Source organism: Podarcis pityusensis (assembly GCF_964106645.2).
Source record: "Podarcis pityusensis genome assembly, chromosome: 2".
Lineage (NCBI taxonomy): Eukaryota > Metazoa > Chordata > Lepidosauria > Squamata > Lacertidae > Podarcis > Podarcis pityusensis.
The window spans coordinates 40,290,881-40,317,646 of NC_138029.1; the positions used below are offsets into that span (position 1 = coordinate 40,290,881).

Here is a 26,766-nt window from a genome sequence, read left to right on the forward strand (position 1 = left end):
GCTTTGTTTTGTTAAATCACTGTCCTCGAAAACTCTGAGAAATAGCTTGGTTCTCTCACAAACAATTCAAGCTGCTGTGAAGTTGTCACGTGACACAAACTGCCCGTGCAGCAACGGCAAACCATTTTTCAGCTGAGTTACTTCAATTTGATTATTATTGAAACTAAACCATCTTAGTCTCCTATATGATTTTAACGAGCTCTTGGATTGGGGTGTTAGTCCTGTTTTAATAAGACTAAATTGTCTTATGGTAGTTCAGCTGGGGACTGTGACTTATGAGTGGAAGCCATGATATGTAAACAAGAATAGATTTGGGAGGGATCTATAACGGAGGCAAGAGCCTGAGTGGCAGATTAATGATTTCTGCTTTAAAATACTTTAACAGTTGCAATCAATTAAATGTAGGTTTTAATTTCACTCAGCAGCACCCCCCCTCCAAGAAAGGGCGTTTAGAGTATAACTTACTGTTGTAAACAATGCTTTCTTAAACAGAACCATGTCCCTTCCCTTCAGCAACCAAATATTAACAGAAACTAAACTACTATGTGTGCCTTTTCAAAAGTAGGCACCTCCCTTTCAAAAAAGAAAAGAAAAGAAAGCCCCATTTCAATTAACTGGAAATCTTTCCTAAAAGTAAAGTATATAGGACTTCAACTTCGTAAAAACTCCACTGCCAAGTGCTTGAACTGATGTATGATTTTGAACGCTATCTTTCTCCACGTTTCCAAAGCAACTTCAGAGTTGGTGATACGTAATGTGACAGCATGTTAGTAGAACCATACTGACTTTTCCTAAAGATCTTTGTTTACTACTGAATTTTATTTTGGATTTGAATGGCTTCTATTTCCCCACTTTATTGGATTGACACCAGACCATTGTAAGTCTATAGGTTACATTTTTATGGGACCCCTCCACCCTATCTCTGCTCTGATAGCTGAATTTGCTCAAGTTTTGCGTTATGGCACAATTACATTATTACTGAGACAATGGCCACAAATCTTAATTCAACTTACTTGATTTTATGGGGAAGAGAAAACTGCAGTAATATAGCCATTGAAGTAAATGAGAAGTCTTTTTTTCAAATTCTGCAAAGGCTATGAGTTTTTTGCAGCTAACTCATCACGAGGAAGCCATTTATGCGCAAGTGTGACCAGGATTAGGGACTAGTTTAGGATATTATTTTTTATCAAAAGGCTCGCCTCTGAAGGGAGATGCATGTGTTCATCGTCAGCAAATTCACCTCTTTTGCGATATGTTTCAGCAGGAGATCTGCCACTTGGACTATTTGAAATCTACAATTTTTGATGAGGATAGTTGGTTACTGCCATGACAGGCTTTTAATTTTTTTTTATTCATTTTATCACATTTTCTGTCATCATTCAAACTAATTTCCAAGTGAAAATTTTGTGATACTTTGGTTGGTCCTACTTAAAGGTATTGCTGTGGATTTTGGAGATTTATTTTTTTAAAAAACTATTTTTAAAAATTCTTATGGAAGACCCTGCGTCTGGTGAAAATTAACAAGGCATTGTAGGGGTTGTGTGTGTCTGAACAGTTAAGCACCCCCAAATTAGTCAACAGTTGGCTCTTAAAGGGAAGTGGAGGAAATGACTCCTTGGGATTTTCTGTTCATATTGACTGCAAGGCTTTCAATGTTATCTATGATTAACTTCAAGGTTAGCCACCTTGAACTATTGAGAAAAGGTTGTGTGTTTTAAAGCAAGCAAGCTTCCATATGTGCAGTATCAAAACTGACTTGGGGGGGGGGACACTATAACACCCCTAAAACATTTTCAGCCTCAGACAGTGCAGACATACATATCTGCTCAGAAGTAAGCCTTGTTGCATTCAGTGGTATTTATTCCTCAATAAGTGTGTACTGAATTACACCTTAATTTCTGAGTTAAAATGTTAACAGTAATCTCAAATGGAAATGCTCCTGAGATCTAAACAGCAGCATTATCTCTAACTTTGCTTAGGCAAAGGCAGCAAGCAACTCTATATATGGCTCTTGAGTTAGCAACAGCTAAACAGGGTAAAACTGCGAAGAGAAAGTGTTCAATATCTGCAGCATCTCTTTAGCTATTTTTGGAAAAGTTTGATCCTTAATAGCATCCATAGCATTTTAAAAAGAACTATGTGTGGCTGGCTAAAGAACTGGCTGTCATGGTTTTATTAGCAAAATTATGTTAAAGCATCTTGAGTTCTGTATTAAATTAGCGACCTAAATTAGACTGTAAAATGGTTGATTAATCCTTCCCATGTAAAGAATGGGTACGCAGCTAATTGCAAATGAGATTCCCAGATCCAGTAAGTGGAATAAGTCAATATTTAAGAGAACACTTTGCTTTAGGGATGGGATTGCCTGCACTAGCAGAACCACACTACTTACGCTTAAATGATTCACCAGAATAAAATGCCTCTTGTTTTAATTAATGTATCTATTAGTCTAAGGCCAATTCAGCAGACATGCAAGCAGTTTTCCTCCTGGAAAAAACTACTTCTGTGAAGCTAGTAATTATGCAGTTACAGATATGGGGCTCCAAGCAAAGATCATGGTGATTATAATAATCTTAAGACTATGAGGTATCTATTTTGGATTTGGCTTATTTCAGAACATGGAGCATAGTGGGACCTCTGAAGAACATCCTGTGGTATTCTGACAAATGTTGTTATGAAGTTGTGCAAGCCTAAGCACATTTACGGAGTTAATTAAACTGAAGTTGCAGTCCTAAATGTGCTTACCTAGGATTAAGCCCTACTGATCTTGACCTGTGTGGATTGTGGTGCTACTCTACTAAGTGTGTTTAGGATTGCATGGATGTTCAAAGGTGATCCCTGCTGTGCTCATTTGTACCTATCCCAGATAAGTGAACATGTGTTTCCAAGCAAGAAATTTCAGACCCGAATGCATTTTTGTATTCTGACTTGTGCACAACTTTAGTCTGAATCGGTTAAATGGTAAAACACACACCCCTACCTTTATTTTGCATTTGTAATATGTACGCAATTGCTAAACTAGAATAATTTTGTTTTTGATCTTAAAATCTTATGCCACCCCGATCTCTCTCTGCTCAGTTGTTTGTAATGGGAAGAGATTGCTGAACTTTACACTTCAGGCAATGATTCTAGTGCAAGTTTCTTTTTGAAAATATGTCTGCTTTTGTTGCACAACTCCAAAAAAAAAAAAACAACAACAAAAAAAACAAAAACAAACCCAACAAAAAACAACAACCAGCCGCCTGATAGCTGAAGGTCTTTGGAACATACTATTTCTGTTTAGTGGCTTCAAACAGAAATGTTTCGGCAGGAAAGGAAAGGAAACTGGATCCAGCTATTAATGCTAAATAGTTACAAGCACTAGAGTTCCTGGGTTTTCTCTCTCTCTTCGGCACTGACTCTGGAATCCTTGTGGACAAAAGCTGAGTGGGAGAAAATGGCCCTTTTTGCAGCCAAGCTTGAAGGATGCAATCACTTTCTTTATGCAATCAAAGGCTTCTTAAAACCTTCAGAATAACTTTCCTGGTATTTGAACAATGCTTTCAACCTAACTTCCCCATCGCTATGTTACCCTAAGATAAGATAAGATAAGATAAGATAAGATAAGATAAGATAAGATGATAAGATAATTTTTTTGGGGGGTGGCAGCAGTTGTGAAAATTGGAGATGTGGGTAACTTTCTGAAATATGCACACACACAGTCTACCAACCTCTTACCAAACTTGTGAGTGCAAGTTTTTGCACTGTGAAAATGGCTAATGTGCAATGCTGTTTGGCCTTTTAAGAGTATAGCAAACTACACAATCTGTACATCTTGAGAATTTTTGTACCAAATGGTGTAAACTTTGAGGGAAGGTTGTCTGTGTGTGTCCTTATGTGCGGCTGCGTGGTTTCTGGTTTTTGGGCCTTGTGCCTCTCCTTATCTGTTTAGAAATTGGAAATTCTTTCTACTTACTGTAGATAGAAATGTCTGGCTGTGGAAGCAGGGCCTAGAATGCCGATGCTTGATTCCTAATGAGTAAAAACAACAACACCTAGACATTGACTTCTGAGAACTGCCAAATTTTAGTCAAATGCTAAAGCAAGAACATATGATAAGATAAAGTATCCCAGTAGTCTTTGGTCAAATGTTGGATGCCATTTTTCAGTAACGGGAATTGATCCTGTCTGCCTTCCTATCGTGCTTGTTAGATTTTCCATATGGCTCCCAGGTTGATTAGCAAATATGTGGGAGAGAATGGAAAAGAGCTCATTGTTCTCCGTGTTGGATGCTTTGCTGAAGTTGTGACCCTTATGACTTATAAAACTCCTGGTGTCCTAAGCTAGTCCCACCCTCCAATACTGAGATTCTTTAGTAGGAGGCAAGCATTCTTTGGGGGTGGAGAGAACTGCCCCTCCTCCCCTGCGTCCAAATGAAGGTTGCTTGTGCATCTTAGACAAATAGAAGAAGGGCCCAGAGACTTGGGTTTTATACACACTATACCTTTAAAGCACATTCTTTCCCTCAAAGAATTATGGGTGCTGTAGTTTATCTACCACAGAGTTACAATTCACAGCAACCCTTAACAAACTACAATTCCCAGTTATATTTTTTTAAAGAGAAATGTGCTGCTAATGTGTTTTCAAGTTATAGTGTCTTCACAACATTAGTTGTAGACCTGTATTTTTTTCTCCACCGCAATTAATTCCATAGGGAACCTTCTGTTGTCACATTTCTGGTGGCAATGGTAACTTTCCACCCCCCCCCCCTTTGAGAATTCTGAACGTACTACCCTTTCCTACTTTAAACCTTGGTCTAGTAAGCTAAGTCTGTGGACGGATACATGCTTGCAGAGTTGTATTTGTACACACTGTCTGTTCCTCGATTTGGGAAGACTGGTAGTGGTAGCCATGAAGCACCCCTGTTCTCAGTGTATTGGGCTGGAGATTAATATGGTGTCAGACTGGTAGGATGCTGACATATCACATCGGGGAAAAACCTATCAATTACTCCCTTGAAATCTGGCAACATGAACTCTGGGGCTGCTTCTGGGATTGGTGCTTAGATAACATTGGGACCTATAATTAATTGATGTACATGTTTGTTAAGCCCTTGGTCTGGGAATAAAACCACAGAAGGAACTTGGTATAAGAATGCTTTGTAAAAGAATTGAGGGTTTGTTTGCCACCCTGGGCTCCTTTGGGAGGAAAGGCAGTATAATAATAATAATAATAATAATAATAATAATAATAATAGATTTCTTATAACAGCTCCCCCATCCAAAAAATAATAATAATACTTGAACTGAAAAGCTGGCCTTCTTCATTTTTGAAAAATGATTGAGTGGAATTGTAGACACTGTTTTAACATTCCGAACTTTGTCCAACTCTGTTCCCTGAAACAAACCGTAGAGCAAAGTTTTGTATCTGATTTCATGCTGCATCAGCTTCAGGGGCTCTTCACTTCTACTTCAGAATATACTTACAGCCTCTTGAATGAATGAAGCTCTTTGGAGACAAGAGCCTAGCACAATTCAAGATGGGGGTCTCCCTACTCTTTTTCATCCACTCTCCAAGGCACATAATGCCTTCCAGTTTGATTCCAGCAGGCCCCAAATCACAAGGTCTTAGTCGCAGCATGAAGTTATGAGGAAAATGGCCCCCAAAGGAGGGACGGGCTCTTGTGATCCATCAGCAAGGCCCTTGTGTTTCTCTGGGAGCCTTCCTTCAGATTGCAACAGGAGCGTTGAGTTGTTCAGACAGATGGCAAAGATTATTTCGTGTTGCTGAGATTTCAGTGCACTACTGTTTCAAGCATGTCTCCCAGTGCGGCGCAAATGATGCGTTCTTCCCAGCATGGCGCTGACGGGAACTGCTTTGTCTTCCCTGATCATGTTTCACAGCCTCACCTGTTGAGGAGTTGATTCTTCCCACCCCAACCCCCCACCCCCGAAGTTGAGCATGCGCCGGAGCGGACATATTTGGCTGGTGAGTCCACCCATGGCTCTGACTTGTGGTGAGACTCTGGGGCCGTCAGTGAAATGGAACGTTGCTGAGTAGCGTAAAAAAGTGATGATGAAAACTTTCTGTGTAGGCTTTTCTCTTGGTGGTTCAGGGATAGTAGCTCTTTATTAGAGACCCATGTTTCCCAACTCTTGCTCTTTAGCAGACCTGTTATTAAGAGCGGAAAATGGGCATTCTTATTTGGCCTATTCAGGCATGAGCAGAAGCTAAATAACTTTTTCTTTGGGTCCGTCTCAGCTGCTGCATTTGTCAAATCTGGATGTCTGTATTATGTGCCATTTCTGAATAACATGCTCAAATAATGAAGGTGTGTATTCATGTGTACAACTGCCATCCTAATTCCCTTCACCTTGCAGCTATAGTTCAGATTTTAGAACCAGTTGTGTGGCACTTTCAAGACCTTAACAGGCCAGTTCTGATGGCTTGTGAAGCAAGCCTATGTGTTTGTGTAGTCTATCGTACTCTGGGCCAGTCCACCCATGAGGCAAGGTGAGGTGACCACCTCAGGTGGCAGGATCCACAGGGGCAGCAGAACACAATGTAGAGCCTTATTCCCACCCCCTCTTGCATCTGATGTAGATCTTAACTCATCCCTTCTTCCTTGGTGGGGAGGGAGGCACCATTTTGTTGTTCTCTTCAGGTGCCAAAAGGTCTCAGGCTGTTCCTAGATGCTCTTTATTTTGAGAGATTGTACACTTACAAGAAGTGACTGGGTATGTATGCTGCTAACAAAGCCCTCTCCTCCGTCAAAATGGCTGCATTCATCTACATCTTGGGGATTACTGCGTTCATACACACGTACATTTCTGTGAGCATGAGAGGCCACCTGTGCTGAAAATGCTGGCTGTATCCAAGAATGCCATCAAGGCCTGCACATCTTTCAGTCCAGCAACTGTGTGAAATGTCCAGCTTGCCCTTTTAGATGGAAGGCTAAAATGAGAAACTTAAATCTCCTGTACTGGATTTAGCGCCTGGACATTCTGCTTTGCAGCTTCCGATAGTTAGTGCTGAAAGATAACCAACATCCTTGCTCTTTTGTTGTTGTCGAGGACTGGTGATCAGTGAGTCAAAGGGATAATAAATAGGCCAGAGCTCTGCTGGGTAGCAAACCATATGGCCTCAAAGCACAACAAATTCCAGGTCCCATATATTCCTGTAGCCTAATTACAGGGTTGGAAAGCAACCAAGGCTGCTACCTGTTGTCACTGTGTGGTGTCTGAAATGATTGAGGAGCTCTGTTGCTCTGTTGTGTGATGTTTGCACTCTCAGCACCGAGTTCTGCTGCCCTCGAAACAATTTAATGCTGGGCTCAGTTTCCCGGGTTTAATGTGTTGTATCTGGCCTTAAAAAATATTTTAAAATCCTTGTGCCAAGAAACATGAGCTTCTTTGACTAGCGCTCGTTATATATAATGTGTGCTGCATGCTGCCTCATTAAGAAATGGGGAAATCATTTTGTCAACTGAAGTGATGACTGCAATGTATATGTACATGAAATTGCTTGCCAGTTCTCCGGATTGTCAAACAGATTTGAAAGCCAATAACAGGCCAGCAGCCCCATGACTGGAGAGATCAGGCTTGCTTTGGCTGCATCAGTCACTGACATCCACTTGGCCACCCTTGTGTGTAATGCTAAAAGAAAAGAAAAAAGAAAAAAGGTACTTATGTTTTGGGGCAATGCGTAGGAGGGTGAAACCTCTCCCATTTGCTTGAGGACAAAAAGAGCAGCTGAGAGCAGCTCTTTCAAACAAGATCCAGTGGAATATATAAATGCATTAATATCAATCACCAGCAAAAAATTAGTTGCATAAATGGCTGTCAGAGATGAATGAGATTACTTGCTGCTTTTTGTTTTAAGCAGCAAATCAAACTTAGCATCTTAACTGCTGCCTTGGAGGTGGGGAAGCTGTTCAAAAGGTTTGACTTGATTCCTGACAATTAATCACTGGCTTTACCCCCAAATACGGCTGGGTGATACATTGATATACCATCCAAAACTGGTTTGAAATCCATATCGTGAGATCTGTTTCATAGTTCTTGACCTGGCAATATATTGTGAATCATGGTGTATGTGTGTGCTATGCAAAAATCACAACATGGGAAAAACCCTTCTCCAAGGTCAGGAAGTCTGTGCCCTTCCAGATATTGCTGGACTACATCTCCCATCATCACTGACTGTTCGCCAACATAGGATTTGAGTCCAAAAACATCTGGAGGACCTTGCAGTACCCAAATTTGAAATACATATCTAGTGTGGTGTTTGGAGGTGAGAGAAAGTGGTGGGGAGGCATGAAGGATGGAAATGCAGTTGGGAGTGTAAGCAAAAAAACAATAAAAGCCTGGTTAGTAAAAGATGGATTTGTTACTAATTTCTCATTCTTGGCGATGACATTCTGTCTTCTGCTGAAATGTGTTTTCTCAAGTCAGGCTTTTTGGCTCCAATTATCTCGAGAGAAGAGGAAATCTCTCATTGGATTATTTGTGAAGTGAACACACCAAATTAGAACAGTAGAAAAAGCAAGCCCTGCAGCTGTGGTTCCTTGCAATGTATTGTTTATATTGATTTATGCATATGCAAGCAACGTTGGGCAGCTGACCACAAGTGCTGGGACCAAAGAAGGTTTATTTCTTATTTAAACATCCATAACAAAGCATCATTTTGCAAACTGTCATAAGCCCAAACAAATTCTCTTCCCATCACTTCTCGTTTCCCAGAAAATTTCCCAGAAAACAGTGCTCCAACTTTGCTTTATAGGAACTTCCGTATCTTAGGATGTTGCACCCCTGATTCATGACTTGTGTTGTAATCCTTTTACCATTTTACCTGCAATCCTTCCATTTCCACCATCTAAACATTCTGTAGATCTGACTGGGAATGTCTCAGCACAGTCTGACGAACGAAAACAGGAAATGTGGGTTTGGGGTTTGGGGGGGGGGAGAAAGAACAGTTACCTGGAATATTGAAGTCCCCTCATTAGAAGTTGTAGTTTCTGGGTGGAACCCAGTATCATATGAATGGACTTCCACTTGCACAGTGAGATTCACCCTCTTGTTCTGCCCCCTGTGTAGAGGGGACTTTTGGGGCCATTTGGGGGACTCCAGGGGTAGAAGAGGACAGTAAAAGTTCTGTTCTGCATTCACATGGACAGCTTGGGATGCAACCCTATAGTGAAGATGTTAGGAGATGTGAGCTAATGGCTGAACTTGTTAGTGCATCCTTCAGGCAGGAAGACTGAATCTCTGGCATCTGCTTGAAGGAGGAAAGTTGGGTGCTGGTGCTGGTGGAGCTGGCATGGGGAGAATAGCTGGCATATCACTTGTCTTTTCTCTTAATATAATAATCTGCTTAAGTGTTAGGCACAGATGTGGTGGAGGAAATTCTGATCTCTTTCCATTTATACGTCTTAACCATCATCTAGATGGTGTTTGGCTGATCTTTGTTGGGGAGGGTGGGGTGTGGAGCCAGAGGGCGATGACTAGTCAGAAAGAGGACCAGGCATTGATAAAAGTGGGAAAGCAGGCTAGTATTTCACTCCATGCCTTGATGTGGCTAATCCAGAATGCGGCAGCTAGACTGGTGACTGTGAGTGACCTCCGAGACCACATAACACTGGTCCTGAAAGACCTGCATTGGCTCCCAGTACGTTTCCTTGCACAATTCAAAGTGTTGGTGCTGACCTTTAAAACCCTAAATGGCCTCGGCCCAGTATACCTGAAGGAGTGTCTCCACCCCCATCGTTCTGCCCGGACACTGAGGTCCAGCGCCAAGGGCCTTCTGGCAGTTCCCTCACTGTGAGAAGTGAAGTTACAAAGAACTAGGCAAGGGCCTTCTTGGTAGTGGCACCCACCCTGTGGAATGCCCTCCCATCAGATGTGAAAGAAATAAGCAACTATCGGACTTTTAGAAGACATCTGAAGACAGCCCTGTTTAGGGAAGTTTTTAATATTGGATGAATTATTGTATTTTAATCTTGTGTTGGAAGCCACCCAGAGTGGCTGGGGAAACCCAGCCAGATGGGCAGGGTATAAATAAATTATTATTATTATTTTATTTTGTTTTGTCATGTCATGTCATGTCATGTCATGTCATGTCATGCCAACTGATGGGGCAGGGAACTCTTTGTGTTCTTCCATGGTTGCTCAGGACTGTCTCCTGTATTCCCTGGGTTTGCAGCAGGGTGTAGCCAATGTGAAGCCCTCCAGCTTTTGTGGACTACAACTTCCACCCTTCCTCACTATTGGCTGTGGTGTGGTTGGGGATGATGGGAATTTTAGTCCAAACATATGGAGCACACTGTGTTGGCTACTCCTGGTTTGTAAGTGAGGTGCGGACCTTTCCATTGATGCTTTTTGTAGCTGCATGATTTTTGACTATTTGTATTGTGGCTGTTTGCTGGCTTTGTAAATTTCAAGGAATTTGGAAATGGCTTGTTCATATGGTTTATGCCAAGAGTTGGGAACCTGTAGCCATCCAGAGAATGAATGCTGTCTGCAGTGAACATGACAAGTGGCTGGGGATTATGAGGATTATTGTCCAACAACATCTGGCCACAGTTCTCCATCCTTTCCTCAAGTGGTCTTGCATCTTCTCCAGGGGTTTTACCAAGGCTAGCATAGCAGGGTTGTATTTTTATTTTTTGGATGGGGGAGTATATGGAATATTCCCTTAGTGCTGTTCCTTCCATCAGCAAATATTTCACTCCCCCCCCACAGACCGTGGAGCACACTGTATGATTGGGAAGGAGACACAAACATCTCTCATCCACCTGCCAGCTTGTCTAATGCTAAGCTGTTAGCCACTGGATTCAGGATACAAAGAGTGCTTGTGTGTACTGGCACATCCCAAGTATTGAAGGCCATTCCTTGTTTAGAGTCTGTTGGCACACACTTAAGAGCACCTCAGGATGCTTCCACATAGCCTTCTCTCCCTCGCCCCTCTGCATATAGAGCCCATCCTGCACCTTCAACCTGTGAATCTAGCTATTGGCACCATTCACTTAACTGGTTTATTCCAGAGAATCCCAATGACGTTCCTGTCTCAAACTGTTGCACTCACACTTTCCCAACATGTCACTCTATTAAAAAAAAATAAAAAGTGGCAGGTTCAGATTGCTTTTGGAGTTTCTTGCACGATTGTAATGCTATTTCCTTACTTGGTTTGAAGGTGTGGCTTGCAATGTGCTTGGCGATGGGGCTGGTGTGTAGCCTTTCTTCCTCTCCCCATTACCTGGTTGCTGCTCCATCATGCGGCCTCTTCAGAACCATTGCCCTGCTGTAGCATCTGGACTGTATCTGAAAGTGAGTTTAAAGGGGGAAAGGATGTAAAATGACCATGGGTACTCTTATGGGAGGGACACGGGTGGCACTGTGGGTTAAACCACAGAGCCTACGACTTGCCAATCAGAAGGTCAGGGGTTTGAATCCCCGCGACAGGGGTGAGGTCCCGTTGCTCGGTCTCAGCTCCTGCCAACCTAGCAGTTCGAAAGCACGTCAAAGTGCAAGTAGATAAATAGGTACCACTCCAGTGGGAAGGTAAACGGTGTTTCCGTGTGCTGCTCTGGTTTGCCAGAAGCAGCTTATTCCTGCTGGCCACATGACCTGGAAGCTGTACACCGGCTCCCTCAGCCAATAAAGCAAGATGAGCGCTGCAACCCCAGAGTCGGCCACAACTAGACCTAATGGTCAGGGGTCCCTTTACCTTTACTCTTATGGGGGAAAGGTGGGCAGGGAAGATTTACCCCAGTTGTAGCAACTGGTAGGAATTCTTGTGTCAAGGGAGAGTGAAAAGAGAGGATAGGCTCCTTCCATATGTAATGAATTGTCTGCAAGATGGAATCTCAGTAGATATAGTGAGTTATGCTGAAGTTTTCCCTTCTATACAACTACTAAATATGCAAAGCCTCTTTTTTTTCACCTGGTCTGTATTGTGCAAATAATAGCACATTAGGCTCATGCTTGTACAACTTTGAGGAAGTTGCAAAGCTGTGCATAATTCCCTTGAGTCCTTCCCTGAAAGAGAGGTGCTGGGTGCTATTTGATCTCAGCCTCGTGGTTGGTGACAAATGTCTAGCTTAAATGTGAGTGGATATGAAGTGGCCTGAGAGCACCCAAAATATCTGAATGAAGTTCAGGCAGTGGGGGCTTCCCCTGGGCCCAGAGCCCTCCCAAGACTCTACTGATTTTGGCAGCAGTAGCAAAAAGAAAAGAATAAAAGAATAAAAATAAAACAAGCTGGGATGGGGTTCCACAGCACGGAACCAATATGTTCAGCACCCTAATGGGAATGTTAATAATCACCTGTAATCAGCTGAAGTGTACATGTGAGGGTCACACCCATTGCTACTGTGGAAGGTTGGCCAAGGGTGAACATGATCCTCAGGCAAAAGGAAGATTGGTCAACTCTGGAAGGGATGAACACCACAGACACACTCTCTGTGTACTTCCAGGGATATGTTGCTACACAGGCATGTGCTTGGATGATTCAGATGAGAGGGCATTGACTGGATTCAAATGCTCCTCCTACATACCTCTTCTGAACGCAATTGCTTCTCTGGAAGTGGCAGCTTCCGGTAAGCCAAGAGGAAGCGGTGCCTGCATCCTGATGAACAGCCAGTTTCTTAATGGTGGAGGAAAAGGGAGCCTTTCTTAATTACAACCTTGCTCTGTCCCTGTCAAATTACTGAGTTGGAAATGCAGAGTCTTTCATTAAAACTTTATCTATGTAATTAGAAATTATATATACCTACAGCAGAGAGCACCTTCATGCCTCAGTCGCTCTCTTTAAAGATACCTTGATGCTATCTGACTAAAGCCGGGGGTGTGATCAGAATCCCCTTTCTTCAGATATCGGAGCCTTTCTGTCTCCCCAGGAGGGAATGTAGTGTGGTGCTCACATTTTAGTTCCAGCTTTTCAGCCTCTAAGTTTCTGAACTCTTCCCCTCCCAGCCACTCCCAAATGCATCCAGTGCATCATTGTTTGGGAGGCAGCTGTTCTATTATGCATTCACCTCCTGAACACAACCTCGCTTACACAACCAAGAGCATAACAAGAGCCCTACTGGATCAAACCAAAGTCCTATCTAACAAGCACGCTGTTTCCTACAGGTTCTGGCTAGATGCCTCTCGGAAACCCAGAAGCAGGATATGACAGTAATAGCCCTCTCCTGTTGTTTGCCAGAGGCAAACTGTATATGGTACGGGAGGTAATATAAAGCTGAGATAGCCTTACCCTCCACAGCACTTTCTTGTCCCTTTTTAACACATCTAAGTTGCTGGCCACAACTGCATATTAAGGTCACAATTTCATAGCTGAGCTGCCTTGGGTGTAAAAATATTTGCTTTTGTCTGCTCACAGTGTAACTTCATTGATGGTATATGAGATAGGGAGGAAACACTTTGCTTCAAAGAACTCCAGACTTCTAATTTACTCATGTCATTGGTGCCAATATGCTGTCTACCAGCTTATCTAGGCAAAGGTTGACCTCTACAACTTTCACATCAGGCAGGCAAGTGGACATGCAGTCTACATGCCCATCACAAACCTCTTTCTGTTGACTGAATTATTCACTATGAGGAACCCTCTCCCACTGGAGGCACATCCTTGTCACAGGAAGATATTGGTTCACCCCACCACATGGAATAGGTTCCTTCTAAGAGATTCCGCTTTCTTGGGACACCATCCTCTGCCCCTGAGACCATCCTAACAGTACAGGTGATTACCCTGGATGCTACTATCTCATCCCCAAAAGGACTCTTCTACCAGTCTCTGTGTCTCTCAGCTGTGTCTCTCACCTTGGCCTCATTTCTCTTGAGCTCATTGCACCAAGCATGGTTTTCGTCCAGCAGACAGGTAGTGTCACATGTATAGCTATTTTCATAACTGTTTCGATTGGTTGGCGGGAGGGTGAGTTTGAGGGCTTTTGCCTTTTCCACCCTGTCACTGAAATCACACAGGTGCCTAACTTGCTTGTCTGCTATACTGTTTATCTCAACGCTTTAGCGCTGGGGTGGAAATGGTTTGTCTGCTGGGCCTCCCCTTGTGCTCTTAGCGGATTGTTTATCCCCTCGCAGCTCTCCTGTGAATCCTTGTCTACAGGAAGGATTTTGATAAGTCTACTTCCCTCCCTGCCATTGTGCCTTGTTTGGCTATCTTGGGTTATTCACAGGGGACCGTGCTTCTCTAGAGAACCTCAGTTCACCCCACCCACTCAGACTTAATAACCTTGCTGCTGTTATGCTTGTTTATCTTAGGAAAGGGAGGCGAGTTGGAACAGCTGATCTTGCCAGAGGTTTTGGACACTCTGCTGCAGCTCTTGCTTCTGTCGAGGTGGCAGTTCTGAGGGCACCAGCTTTGTTCTACACCCCTGAGCCATGTTGATTTTCTCTCCAGGCATGCCTGGGAGCTGATGTTCTCTGTTCATGACCAGGCTAATTCAATTTCAGATGCAGTGTCTGTCTATCTCTTTGACTAATCACCAATCCAATAATGGGAGATTGGAGAAGGCAATCCCATTTGTATTAAAATGCATTTAAGGCTCAGTGTGCAGAGAGGATCAACAGTGTATTAATTTGCTAGACCTCTTATTCTGGCGTGAGGAAATTATAGTGCAGCACACATTGTCTGGGTCACCTTCTGGCTGCAAAGTAGTTTTAAGGAGTGACCTTTTCAACTTCTGACCATTTTGTACCCCCTTGTGAAGCAGGTGATGTGGTTAAGGCTACAGGTCTCACATCTTGTCCATGCACTGACCCCTCTGATGTGGTTAGGAAATATAAACCCTCTCAGAAGCTCTTGAGAACTTGTAATAACTCCAGCTACAATTGTAAACATTAAAGATTGATTAGCCCAATATCTCCAAACATGTCTCTACTGCCTTATTTGCACAGGGATACAGGAGGCTGCCTTATACTGAATCAGACCATCAATCCATCTAGCCTGGTGTTGCCTGCAGCAACTGGCAGTGGCTGTCCAAGTTGTCATTCAAGATTCTCTCCCAGCTGTACCTAGAGATGCTGGGGATTGAATTTAGCACCTTCTGTACACAAAGCAGATACTCTGCCACTAAGCTATGGCCCTTCCTCATTAGAAGCCACGGGCAAACAATAAGGAAATCGTAGGTACTGTGCAACTAATGCAAACTGCAAAACATGCACTTGAAATGACTGCTGTTAATGAGTGAGCTGTCCTGGCTCTGGTGAGTTCCTGTTTTAAGAACATTCAGGAAGCTGTGTACTCAATCTTCTGAAGGAAGTGAGAAAGGAGAATCTCAGTTCTGCTTCTGGTGATCTGAATGCAATCTTAAAGAAGGTCATAACTGTGGTGGTGGTTTTTTTAAAGCTTCACATAGAGAAGTCCCCTTCTTGACCTCTCGCGGCTTCTCCAAGGTGGGAAGCCTGTGCCATAGGGAGAAGTCAGTGAAAAGGCTTTTAAGCAGCTGCTCCTTGAGCACCTTGGTCCAGTGCACCACGGCACTGTTGGATAAATAGAACAGCTTCTGGCACATTGAAAGCTTGCTTTCCTTTTGTGTGCTTTGCCACCAGAGTGGTGTTGGTACCTCCCGTGCAGACGGGGCCCTAAACAAAGAGCTTGATAGCAGGCCGGTCACATGGCTGCTGCCACCATGCAGCCAATCCCGTTCAGGAGTTTCAGCCTTGTGCAAAGTTATAATTGGCCTCTCCACAGCAGTGTGACTTTTTGTGCTCTTCAAAAAGCTACATCTCTTTTTATACAGAGGCTGACTGAGAAGGTGGGAGGGTGGCTTTTGTTGAGGGAGGACACAGAGACCCAATTGTGAAGGTGGATGGGTGATGCTAGGGTGGATATATATATATATATATATATATATATATATATATATATATGGGCTGGCTCTTGTCAACCCATTCTTGAAAACAGCCCACAGGCGTTGAACATGGCTCCCTGGAAGGAAGAATATCCTGCTGAAGGGAAACAAAAAAAGCAAATCTTTCCAACAAGAACTCCTGTGGCCAGCCATTATTCTTTGGGCGTCTCACAGAAGCTTGTGCTTCTGCCTGGCTCCCCCCCCCCCCAGTGAAAACTGGTTTGGGGTAGAATTAAAGGGCCCATTTCTCAAAAGCTGTAGATAAGAATACTGAATACCACAAATCCTGTCCTTGCATTGCGACTGTCAAAGGAAACGACGTAGTAATAATAACAATGGACATCTTTCCTTTTCAGTTTATTTGCTAAAGTAGGCAAATAAACAAAGGTTAACAAAAGTGTTCAGGCCATTTAGGGTTTGGCTTAGGAGTGTTTTCTTCTGTACCATGCCATATCCTTTGATGCTCACCTGCTATTGGAAGGTGGCTGTTGGGCAAAGTGAACACATTTTTTCTTCATTTTTTTTAAAAAAGTGTCTGTTCCCCTAAACTCAGGTAGTTCTTCAATAAGACCATTTTAGCTTTACTGTGTTTAAAGTTTCGTCTCATAATCACCTTGGGCTATATCAGACAGATGTCTGTTGTAAGGTTAGTGCTGCATTTTTGTTTTTGATTTTTGCAGTGTTCACATGTCATTGGCATAAAAATGCCAGCCTATATTCTCTCTCTCTCCTCCCCCCCTCCATTTAAACCTGCTGCATGTAAGCCCAACCTTTGCTTGGTTTAATTTAAGATAGTAGAGCTGTGGCTTTTACAATTCTCATTGAAGTTTACTTGGCCGAGTTGAGCCTTGCTTGCAAGATGGAAGGAAGGCTGCTGGCAAAAGAAGCTTGGTGGCAGCAGGAATAGACAGGTGGGTCAAAGCACAACTGCAGACTGCCTGCAGAGCATCTTCTCATGCCCAGTTATTGATATGCGGCTCTTGAAAGTAGCATCCAACATGTCTTATCAATTGTTACCCTGACAGTTAAGTTAGTTGTCCCAGTTAATGTGAATGCTTGGAACCTTATAAAGAAATAAAAATGCAGTTATTGTGTGCCTCAGATATGCCCCTTTGGTCTATTCCCAAAACTGGCTAATTTGGTTAAGTGTAGACGGTACTGAGCTTTTCTTACCTGAAACCTGGTAGTGATGTCTTCCATTTTCTACAGATTTTAGTGAAGAGCGATTTGGAAACAGTTTTGGGATGCTGTCCCAATGCTACCACATTATTGCTGTCTGGGGGGACTTGTAGTGTGACAACGGCAGGACAATGATAAACAAGAGCATGTGTGTTATAAACAGTTCTGGGATTTCAGCAGGAAATTCTGGGATGGACTGTGGTTGGAAATAAACCACCTCGAAACTTCTTCAGGTACAAATGGTATTTTAACAGGTATTGCATATAACTGACCTGATAGCATTGTGAGCCCCAATCTTTTCTTTTATTTATTGTTAATGTTGCTTTTTCTCCAAAGAGCTCAAGACAGCACACACACATCTCCCCCTCTCCATTATACCATTGCCGCCCTGTGAGGTAGGTTAGGCTGAGAGACAGTGTCTCTCAAAGTCACCCGATGGGTTTCATGGCAGAGTGGAGATTTGAACGCTGGTTGCCCAGGTCCTAGTCAAGCATTCCAGAAAGAAATGAGAGCTCCAAAGAATAGTTGTGGCCTTTCTCTTTTCTTAATGTTCTTACAAAGATGAGTGCCTTCTTTTTATTGGCCGTTTTAAATGTTTCTCTTCTCCCCTGCTGCATAGTCCTGGGTGTTGTAGTCTGTAGCTGGGATATTAAACAGACTAAAATATTTATCACCACAAATCTCTAATAGTGACGGTGGGACTTACATCCTGGCAGTGAGTAAGCGAAATTGAGAGAGTAGCTTCATGTGCCCTGGCAAAGAAGTTGGAAAATATTTTTTTCCTCCACAACCCCCAAAGCATCTTTGTTAAAATATATCAGTCCTACACATATGCATTCAAAAATAATACAGTGGTACCTCAGGTTACATATGCTTCAGATTACAGACTCCGCTAACCCAGAAATATTACCTCAAGTTAAGAACTTTGCTTCAGGATGAGAAAAGAAATCATGCTCCAGCGGCGCGGCAGCAGCGGGAGGCCCCATTAGCTAAAGTGGTGCTTCAGGTTAAGAACAGTTTCAGGTTAAGAACGAACCTCCGGAACAAATTAAGTACTTAACCCACGGTACCACTGTAAAGTTTTGTACAATCCACATGCCCTCTTCCTGCTTAGTGGCTAAACTTTATATGGCCTTTTGAAATCTCTAGAAGACATGTCTTCTCTTCAAGGGCAGGAGAAATATCTTTTCCCCCAGGTCTGAATCTTCTGCACTTCTCAATCGAACGCCTGTTAAATCTGTTCTTGTAGGAGAGCTAAATCCATAACCGGAGCGATTAAACCAATTTGGCTACATGGAAACAGGGTCTAATTAATCACGCTGTCCAAACTCCTCTTGCTTTATGGAGCCGCTTCTTATTTTACATTCCTTTCTTGCCACTTGAAAAGCTTCTATGTTAGTCTTAACTTCTTTGAAGCAGATCTTATTGAATTTAAATGTATTCACTCAACCATGATTGCTGCCGAAAAGCCCTTGTCTGTGCTGGCAGTCCATGTAGGAGGAATAGTCTTTCGTCTCCTCCTCCTTTCCTACCTCTCTCTCCCCCCTGCCTGCCCCCCCCAACATGCAGCAGGCAGGGTGAGGAGTTGAACGATTACTCCCTGGCCTGGATAGGTGGGCAACCATAGGTGGGTGAACAAACATGGGATATCGCAATGCAGCGAGAAACTCTTGCCTACACAGATAAGCAGTGGCGTAGCGTGGGTTGTCAGCACCCGGGGCAAGGCAAGTAATTTGCGCCCCCTAACCCGTGGATTTTACAGGGGGCAGAGAGCTGCGAGTGCGAGCGCGCCCCCCCCAGATGTTGCGCCCGGTGCGGCTGGCCCCCCCTGCACCCCCCACGCTACGCCACTGCAGATAAGTGAGCATTATTCCAAGGAGTCCTGCAGATCCAAAGCATCAAATGTTGGATCCAAAATGTGCGAGTGCGGTATAGGCTACCAAAATATTTAGAAGCGATTCCTCCTCCTCCTTTTCTTTTTTAATGACTTGTGGCTTGCTTCCTTAGCCGCCTGTAAAAAAGCTGCTGAAGCCTGGTTTTTTTGTGGGGGGTTCTGAGCTCTTGAACCAAGAGAGAGAGAAGCTTATGAATAATGCAACTTCAGTGAGCAAAGGGATTAATGAAAGCACAACCCATTTGGTCCGGTGGAGCCAGAGTCCTCATTGGATGCCTCTGCCAACTGAAAACATTAAAGAGGCCATTTGAAACTCCTGTAAACTATGCGTATAATTATTGGTGCCTCGTCCTGTGGACTTTGCACAAGAAAATGGAGCAAGCAAGGAATGGTGGTTGAGATGCACTTGCATTTCTCTTCCTAGAGCACAGGCCTGGTTGTGTTGTGCAGATGGAAACATAAGTCCTGGATGTTGGTGGAATAGCGACTGTAGCCGCAGGACTAAGTAAGTAATGAAGAAAAGAGGGGTGGGAATTAGCACATTGAAAAGCGCCTCTTGTGTGGAAAGTCCTTGACCACTTTTTTTTATCTCTCCCTCCCCCACCCCCGAAATTGGCTCTGTCTGTTTTGAGTCATTTCATTTCCAAGAAACCTTTCTCTTTCTCCTCCTCCTTCCCTTAACATGACCTGAAAAAAGCCTATGCAGGAAATGGCTGCAGATTACTCGACTACCCCTCTGGCCAAGCCATGTGAAATGAATCCCTGATAATGATGAGAGAGTGTCTAAAGGAACGGCTCCGTAAACAGCAGTGAGCTTTTAATCTAACCACTATCCAGTCATCTGCACTTATTTTCCGCTCCTTCCCACCACCTCCTTTTCCCAGCAGGCATAAAACCTTGTAGCCATTAAAGTGGTCCTGAGGGGATCCTTCAGACAATGGAAGGGGTGCCGAGTGGGACAAAAGACGCACTCTTGTCTCTTGGGCAAGTGGAGAAGCGAGGGGAGTTCTTGTAAACGGCAGCGGAACTGGTGTGTCTTGGATGATGCTGACAATTAGGAGTGTCCTGCTAGTTTTTCTGAAACAAACAAATACAAATACCCTTCATAAAGAGTCTAATATTGCTTTTCATTAATCATTTCCAGCATGTCATTCAATCATTCAGAATATTTACCGCTTAATTCTACCTATTGCCCCAAACAGTTATATTAATAAGACAGCCTTCTCTCCAGGAACATGGTTGGAAGTGAAATCCTACATGCCATGAATCGAGGAATAGGATAGCTAGTATGGCAGAGCTGTGTATGGTCAGTGTTTGGGTGGGAGGCTACCAGGGAACTCCTTGTACTTAGCTCAGAAGGAAGGAGGGATATACAACTGTAATGTGTGAAAGGTTCACAGCCATGTGGCTGCCATCGTCTAATTTGTATTTACTATGGCAATCCCTGGTGCACCTATAGTTCTGATATACCTGTGGTGGGAAATAGCTCCAATTCTGTGTTGGTTAGGAGCTGTTACCTCTCTCTGTAAATCAACTTGCACCTGTCTGAAAGCTTTTCACATGTGAAGGCTACCTACAGATGACCTGGCTTCTAGCAGCAGCCTTATTTGAGTCTTGAAGGTACATATGAACCTGCTGCTTTCTGGCAAGAAGATTGAAGGCCAGCAACGAGCTGATGACTATGAAGTTCTATAAATCTGCTTTCTGCTTATTAAATTGAGTCAGGAATCTCCTGCCATTTCTAAAAAAGCAAGAGGCTCTCAAAGCTTACGGTGGTCTACAAGTGAGAGGATGACCTGGCAATCTAAATTCCAGTATACGATGCTTGTCTCTGAAGGCACCAGGCTAAAGCATGAGGTGATTGAATCTAGTCAAAAGCCACTTCTGTATTATTCCCCACCTTGTAAGCCATGTCAGAGGTGCCATAGCAGTAGATTCCCTACATCAACAGGGGATCGCACAGTTGGTTTCCAGAACTATCCACTTACTCTTACCAGGCTCTCAAGAGCCCTTCCATCTCTGCTGCTACTCCTGTGCAATTTGCCACTTAAGCACATCCTTTCCCCATCATTAGAATAGCTGGAATTTCCCCATTTTCATCCCAATTGATGCAGTTGTGAAGCATCTGCAAAACTGCTAGCAACCAGTGCTGGAAAAGAACATTATTTCCAGTGTCTCCAGCTGAAAACCATTTTATTTGAAACCCCCCCCCCCAGTTGCTTGCTTTTTGGCTGTGGAGATCCTACCACCTTTCCTTTGATAAAAATTAGAGAGGCCATTGAATGTGCAATGACTGGCTCTTCTGTTTTTGTAGCTTCTGGCCTTGCAATAAAAGCTCAAGAGCCTGGTTGTTTGTACCTGTCAGCTTGTTGTTGTAAGCCCAAGACAGCAACAGCATGTAAAATACTTCTCCTCCCCCCCCTTCTGCCACATCACTAACAAGAGCCCCCTCCCTCAATTTTCTTTATTGGGAAGTGTCAACAGATTAGTGGAGAATCCCTCTGTGCGGACAAAAACCTGCCACAAAAGGCATTAGGCTTTCAGCTATTGGATTACCACGTGGCCACCTGTCAACTGACTTTGTAAATGTATCTGTCTCCAAACTGTTTTTCGCATTAGAGGGCTGAGGTGTTTTTTTCCTCCAGGAATGTGTGTTGCTAAATGACTATTTCAGCATCCTGCGTTTAAGCCTTTTTGGGGGGTGAGGGAGGAGTTGAGGAGATTAAAGCTGTCTTGTGCAAGAACACTAATGTAATAAAATCTTAAGTGGTTAACAGGCAAAGCGGGCCAGTCTGTCTGCACGGTAAATACATTGCTTCACCTAGCGCCAGGTGCCTTGTGGGGGAAATCTTTATGAAAGGAGTTCTCTAGCTCCTAAGAGTTCCTTTGTCTGGGATGGTTCTAGGAGGTAGGGCTCTATTGCTACCTGAAGCAGTATGCATGGAAAGGGGTGTGTGGGGTGCTTGCATTTCCTGAAGAGACTCCTTCTTTCTTGCACTTCTGTGACCATGCCCCCAATTTAGAAAATATTGGTGATTGTCAAAGGTTTGTTTTTTGACAGAACCTGCATCCTTTGAATGAGCAGCATCATTTCGTTGATCACCTGAATCACATTTAAAGTCATATAGTGAAATAACCTGTGGTGAGCCTCAGGCATAAACTCTGTTCTCCTCCTTATCTCCTCTTGTGCATACAAGGAGATGGGTGCATGGGCGTAGCTGGGGGGGGGGTGCATGGGGGCAGCTTCCCCCCTTCAGGTCAAGTAAATAAATAAAAATACTTAACTGACCAATTGCATGGCAGATACCGTATTTTTCGCTCTATAACACGCACCCGACCATAACACGCACATAGTTTTTAGGAGGAAAATCCGTAGGCATGCCACCCATAGGCATTCCCTCCATAACACGCACAGACATTTCCCCTTACTTTCTAGGAGGAAAAAAGTGAGCGTTATGGTGCAAAAAATAGGGTACCTTGGTTCTGCCTCCCCAACATAAAGCCTGCCTCCCCTAAAATCAGTCATTGCTATGTCCATGGATGGGTGGACATTTTAGAGCAAACTGTCTTGTTATTCAGAAAGGTGGAACTCTTGGTTCATTCTAACCAAGGTAAGCTTAACTCAGCTAGAGTTGAAATGTGGTGGGCACCAAAATTTAAGCATGTTATATGTGGCACAGTTCATAATAAAACTTCCTGAGAAACCTCCTGAAGTAGGAGTGCTTAAGATACCTCATGTGAAGTGATTCATAAATGAAATAAACAATGTCATTACGGAAGAGACCTTTGGGTACATCTTGGCCTTTTGATTCATGATGTACTTAAGTCTGAAATGATGCTCTGTTGTTCCTTGGCTGAGTAAGTAATCTTGCTGGGTATTGTCAGTACCAAGAACTGTAAAAGAGTGCTGTAATTATTGCCCATTAGTGTTTCTAACCACTCTGTGCTTTTCTTCTCCCTCCCTCTCTCTCTTCTTTGGCAGGGATTTGATGCCAAGAACTCTCGATGGGCAGATCACCATGGAGAAAACTCCCAGCTACTTTGTCACCAAGGAAGCCCCTGCTCGCATCTCTGCCATGTCGAAGGGCACCAAGCTCATTGTGGTGGTGAGAGACCCGGTCACCAGAGCCATTTCTGACTACACGCAAACTCTGTCCAAGAAGCCTGACATCCCCACCTTTGAGAGCCTGACCTTCAAAAACAGGACTACGGGCCTCATTGATACCTCCTGGAGTGCCATCCAGATTGGCATTTACGCCAAGCACCTGGAAAACTGGCTCCTGTACTTCCCCATTGGGCAGATCCTCTTTGTCAGTGGGGAGAGGCTAATCAGTGATCCAGCTGGTGAGTTAGGCCGAGTCCAGGACTTTCTGGGCCTCAAGAGGATCATCACGGACAAACACTTCTACTTCAACAAAACCAAGGGTTTCCCATGCCTGAAAAAGGCTGAAGGCAGCAGCAAGCCCCACTGCTTGGGCAAAACCAAGGGGCGGACCCACCCCAACATAGACCAGGAAGTGGTCCAGAGGCTGCGGGAATTCTACAGGCCCTTCAACATGAAGTTCTACCAGATGACTGGACATGACTTTGGCTGGGATTGATGGTTTAATGCCGACGTTCTTGCCAGAGTTAATCCCCTCATTTCAGCTTGCTATCCCCCTTATATATGTAGATAGGTCTATATGTAAAATGTACAGAAATCTATTTTATAATAATTTATTTTTAATTCTTAAGCAATTAATTCACTAAGCTGCCTAACCACACTGTAGCAGCCCATAGCTGTGTTTTTAACATTCCACAGTGCTGAATCCTAACTCTGCTCTTTCTCTTTTTTGTAGCCTGGTTCAGTTTGTGCTGGAAAGTGCTTCCAAGTATCTTCTATGAGAAAAATTAATATAAAAGAAAGGTTGGTGGGTAAGGGAGAAAGAATTTTTAAAAGCACAATTTTATTTTCCAATACGGGTACTAGGCATTTTGAAACACTTTTGTGAAAGGCCCTCCAGCTAGCATATTTTGCCTTCCCTCTTCCAGATCAACCCACTTGCAATTGAGTTTTTGGTTGGCTATGAAATTTCGTGGAACTCAAAGCATTTAGGCCTAGCTTAAGCCTTTACAGGTGGGCATGGCACGAGTGCAGAAGGAGATTCTCTCCAGCCATATAGCTGCTGCTGCCTGTTTCTCAGATATGTTTTCCTTGATGTGTACAACTCTCTCTCCTTGTAGAAAGCTTTGCTACAGTAGTTACTGAATGTTTTACAGTTTTTCCTTCTGCTTTCTTGACCTTTAAGCAGATTTCCTGGACTGACAACTATGCATATTTGGTCCAGCTTTAACTTGTTCCTGCTGAAAATGTGAAATGCTTCCTTCGGGCACAATTCATATGGGGTGCTGCTTCTTTTTTTAAAAAGCTGGTCTTGCAGAAGAAGACCATGCAGTCTGAACTTGTATAGTGAACCACTCCCTGCTATGTATAACTGAATGATAGGCCTGATTGCTGATAGCCCTGCAGTCAGGGTGCTCTCAGATTAGAACATGCAGAGTTACATGCCTCATCAGCCTTTTTCTAAGAGAGTTAATTAACCCCCCCCCTCCGCTGGTGCTGAGCTGAAAGTTTTGGACTTTCATATGGGGTCAAGTGGGATGTGGGGGGAAGTATGCACTTCATTAAACCCTTGAGAGAGGGGTTGGAAATGAACACGCAGGGACCATAGACAGTCTGAACCTTGCCAAAGAATTTCACACCCGCCCCCCAAGACTAGCAAACAGCCTATTCCTGCCCCTGCCCTCAATCACATTACGCTAAGGTGAATTGAATGTAACATCTTGGCACATTATAATTGGACCTCCAGGAGAATTGCTCCCAATGTAGGTACTTGAGAAGGTTGGGCATGTCTGACTAATGTTGCAGTGAGTGAGCTACCATCTTGTATTAAAACCTCTGTTCAGCTGTACTCTTTCTCTCTTTCTCTTTCTGTGTGTGTTTCAGTTCTCAACACATTCTTGAAGTGTCCCACATTGGACACATCTTGAACAATGTGGGCATAACTGTCAGATTTATTTTGAGAAGTAACTGCATATGGAATGTGGGATTCCTCAGAGGGCTGTATACAATTTGTGTGTGCATGAGCACATGCACATTATTCTAAGGATGTAGACATTCATATGAACATTCAGCCTCTGTGTTAGCCATCTTTGGACATATGATGTTTGCTATCACCTGCTGGTGAGGCAGCACTCTAGGACAGGCTTCCCCAATCTTGCACCCTCCAAATTTTGTTGGATGGCAATTCCCATCACCCCTCACCATTGGGCACCTTGGCTGGGGGGATGACTGGGATTCCAAAAACATCTGGAGTACCAGAGGTTCCCCTTCCTGATTTACATGTTGAGCACTACAGAATACATTAAATAGACCCTTTGCTGTAGACCTCACTCCATCCTTTGCACCAGGGTTGGTCAGCATGGTGTCCTCCAGATGTTGCTGAACCACAACTCCCACAATCCCATGCCAGCTGAGGCTGATGGGAGTGGGATTTCAAAAACACCTGGAGGAATGCTACTATAGAAAAAGTTGCTTGAACCCACCTTCTTCCTACTAAAGTGAGATGCAACACATGCACCCTTAGCCTCCTCTTTCTGGACCCCCTCTCAACAGAATCTGTGACATGCTTATGTGATAACCATGTTGTCAAGCCACGCAGCTTCTCTTGCTCCAGGAAATTGTAGTGGGATTTTCTTTTATAGCTCTCCTTTGTTTTCCATTTCAAAATCTTTTTGCAGAACTCAGTGCTTGGACTTTTCCTTCTTCTCTGAGTAGGTTTGTAGCCAGATGCCTTCCTCTCCATTGCACAAATCAAATTGGCAAAGTAGGTATTGTATCCACAGAACCTGTTCCGAATGATTTTGCGAAATAAGTTGAGCGATAACTCTGCCACTACTTCACCCTTCAGTATCTTGAACAAAATTGCCTGTGCAGACTATATAGCAGAAATATTATGAAACCAGTTAATTTAAAAGACCTTACCTACATATCATGGTAACCATGGTGGACCTTGTACCATATGGCATTTGAAACTGTTCAAGCTAGCTTCCATACATTAACTTTTTAATGTTCACGAGAGGGTACCCAGTTGAAACTCAGAGGTGTGGTTGGACTTGTTTCCCCCCACATGGTAACATTAATTTATGGCTGAGTTCCATTCAGCAGTACGTCCAGATATTAGCAATATTTTTGTGTGTGTTTGCTGTAACATGATACATCTTAGACTAGTCTACTTGTAAAGGAAAGCAAAATGGCAAGCAAAAACTGTAAATTGAGTATTTTGTGGTATGTACAACACAAATTAATTTTACACAGAGGTTTCTAGGAAAATGAAATTTTGATTCATACTATTTCTTTGTATGAAGAAATAAAATATATTTTACCAAACCATGGAGACCACCTCATTTTCCTTTTCAACGTGTGGGTAAACAGAAATCAAAACAAAAGGTTTGGCTATCAGAGGACTCCAAATTGGGGCCAGGGAAGTGGAGTGGTAGATAGACTAGTGCAGTGAATGCTGAGGGCAAAGGGCGTATCCTCCACTGCTGTTTTGTTTTTAAAAAATAAATGTTATGTATTATTTCACTTTTTATATAATAACCCCCTCCTGGTACAAATCTCAGCAGTGAAATAAAAAGCAGTTATACATACTCTTATCAGTATCGTTACACATTGCCTTGCTCCTTGCATAAAGAAGTAAAGTGCCACATGTAAAATAAAACAATTTAAATTCACAGTATAGGAAATATAAAGATGCAGATGTCCTCAGGAGAGCTTTCCATAACGTTCTGTGTTGAAGATGGATTC

The 26,766-nt window shown here is 43.3% G+C and overlaps 1 protein-coding gene across 1 annotated transcript in view; it reads left to right on the forward strand.

Moving 5' to 3' along the window:
- LOC308470542 (heparan sulfate glucosamine 3-O-sulfotransferase 3B1-like) overlaps positions 1–26,346 on the forward strand; it is a 31,229-nt gene extending 4,883 nt beyond the window's left edge. Inside the window, exon 2 of the mRNA XM_080993970.1 lies at positions 22,900–26,346. Coding sequence (XP_080850096.1) covers positions 22,900–23,518 — 619 coding nt within the window. The 3' untranslated portion in view covers positions 23,519–26,346. The remainder of the gene's footprint in view (positions 1–22,899) is intronic.
- Positions 26,347–26,766: the final 420 nt, after the last annotated feature.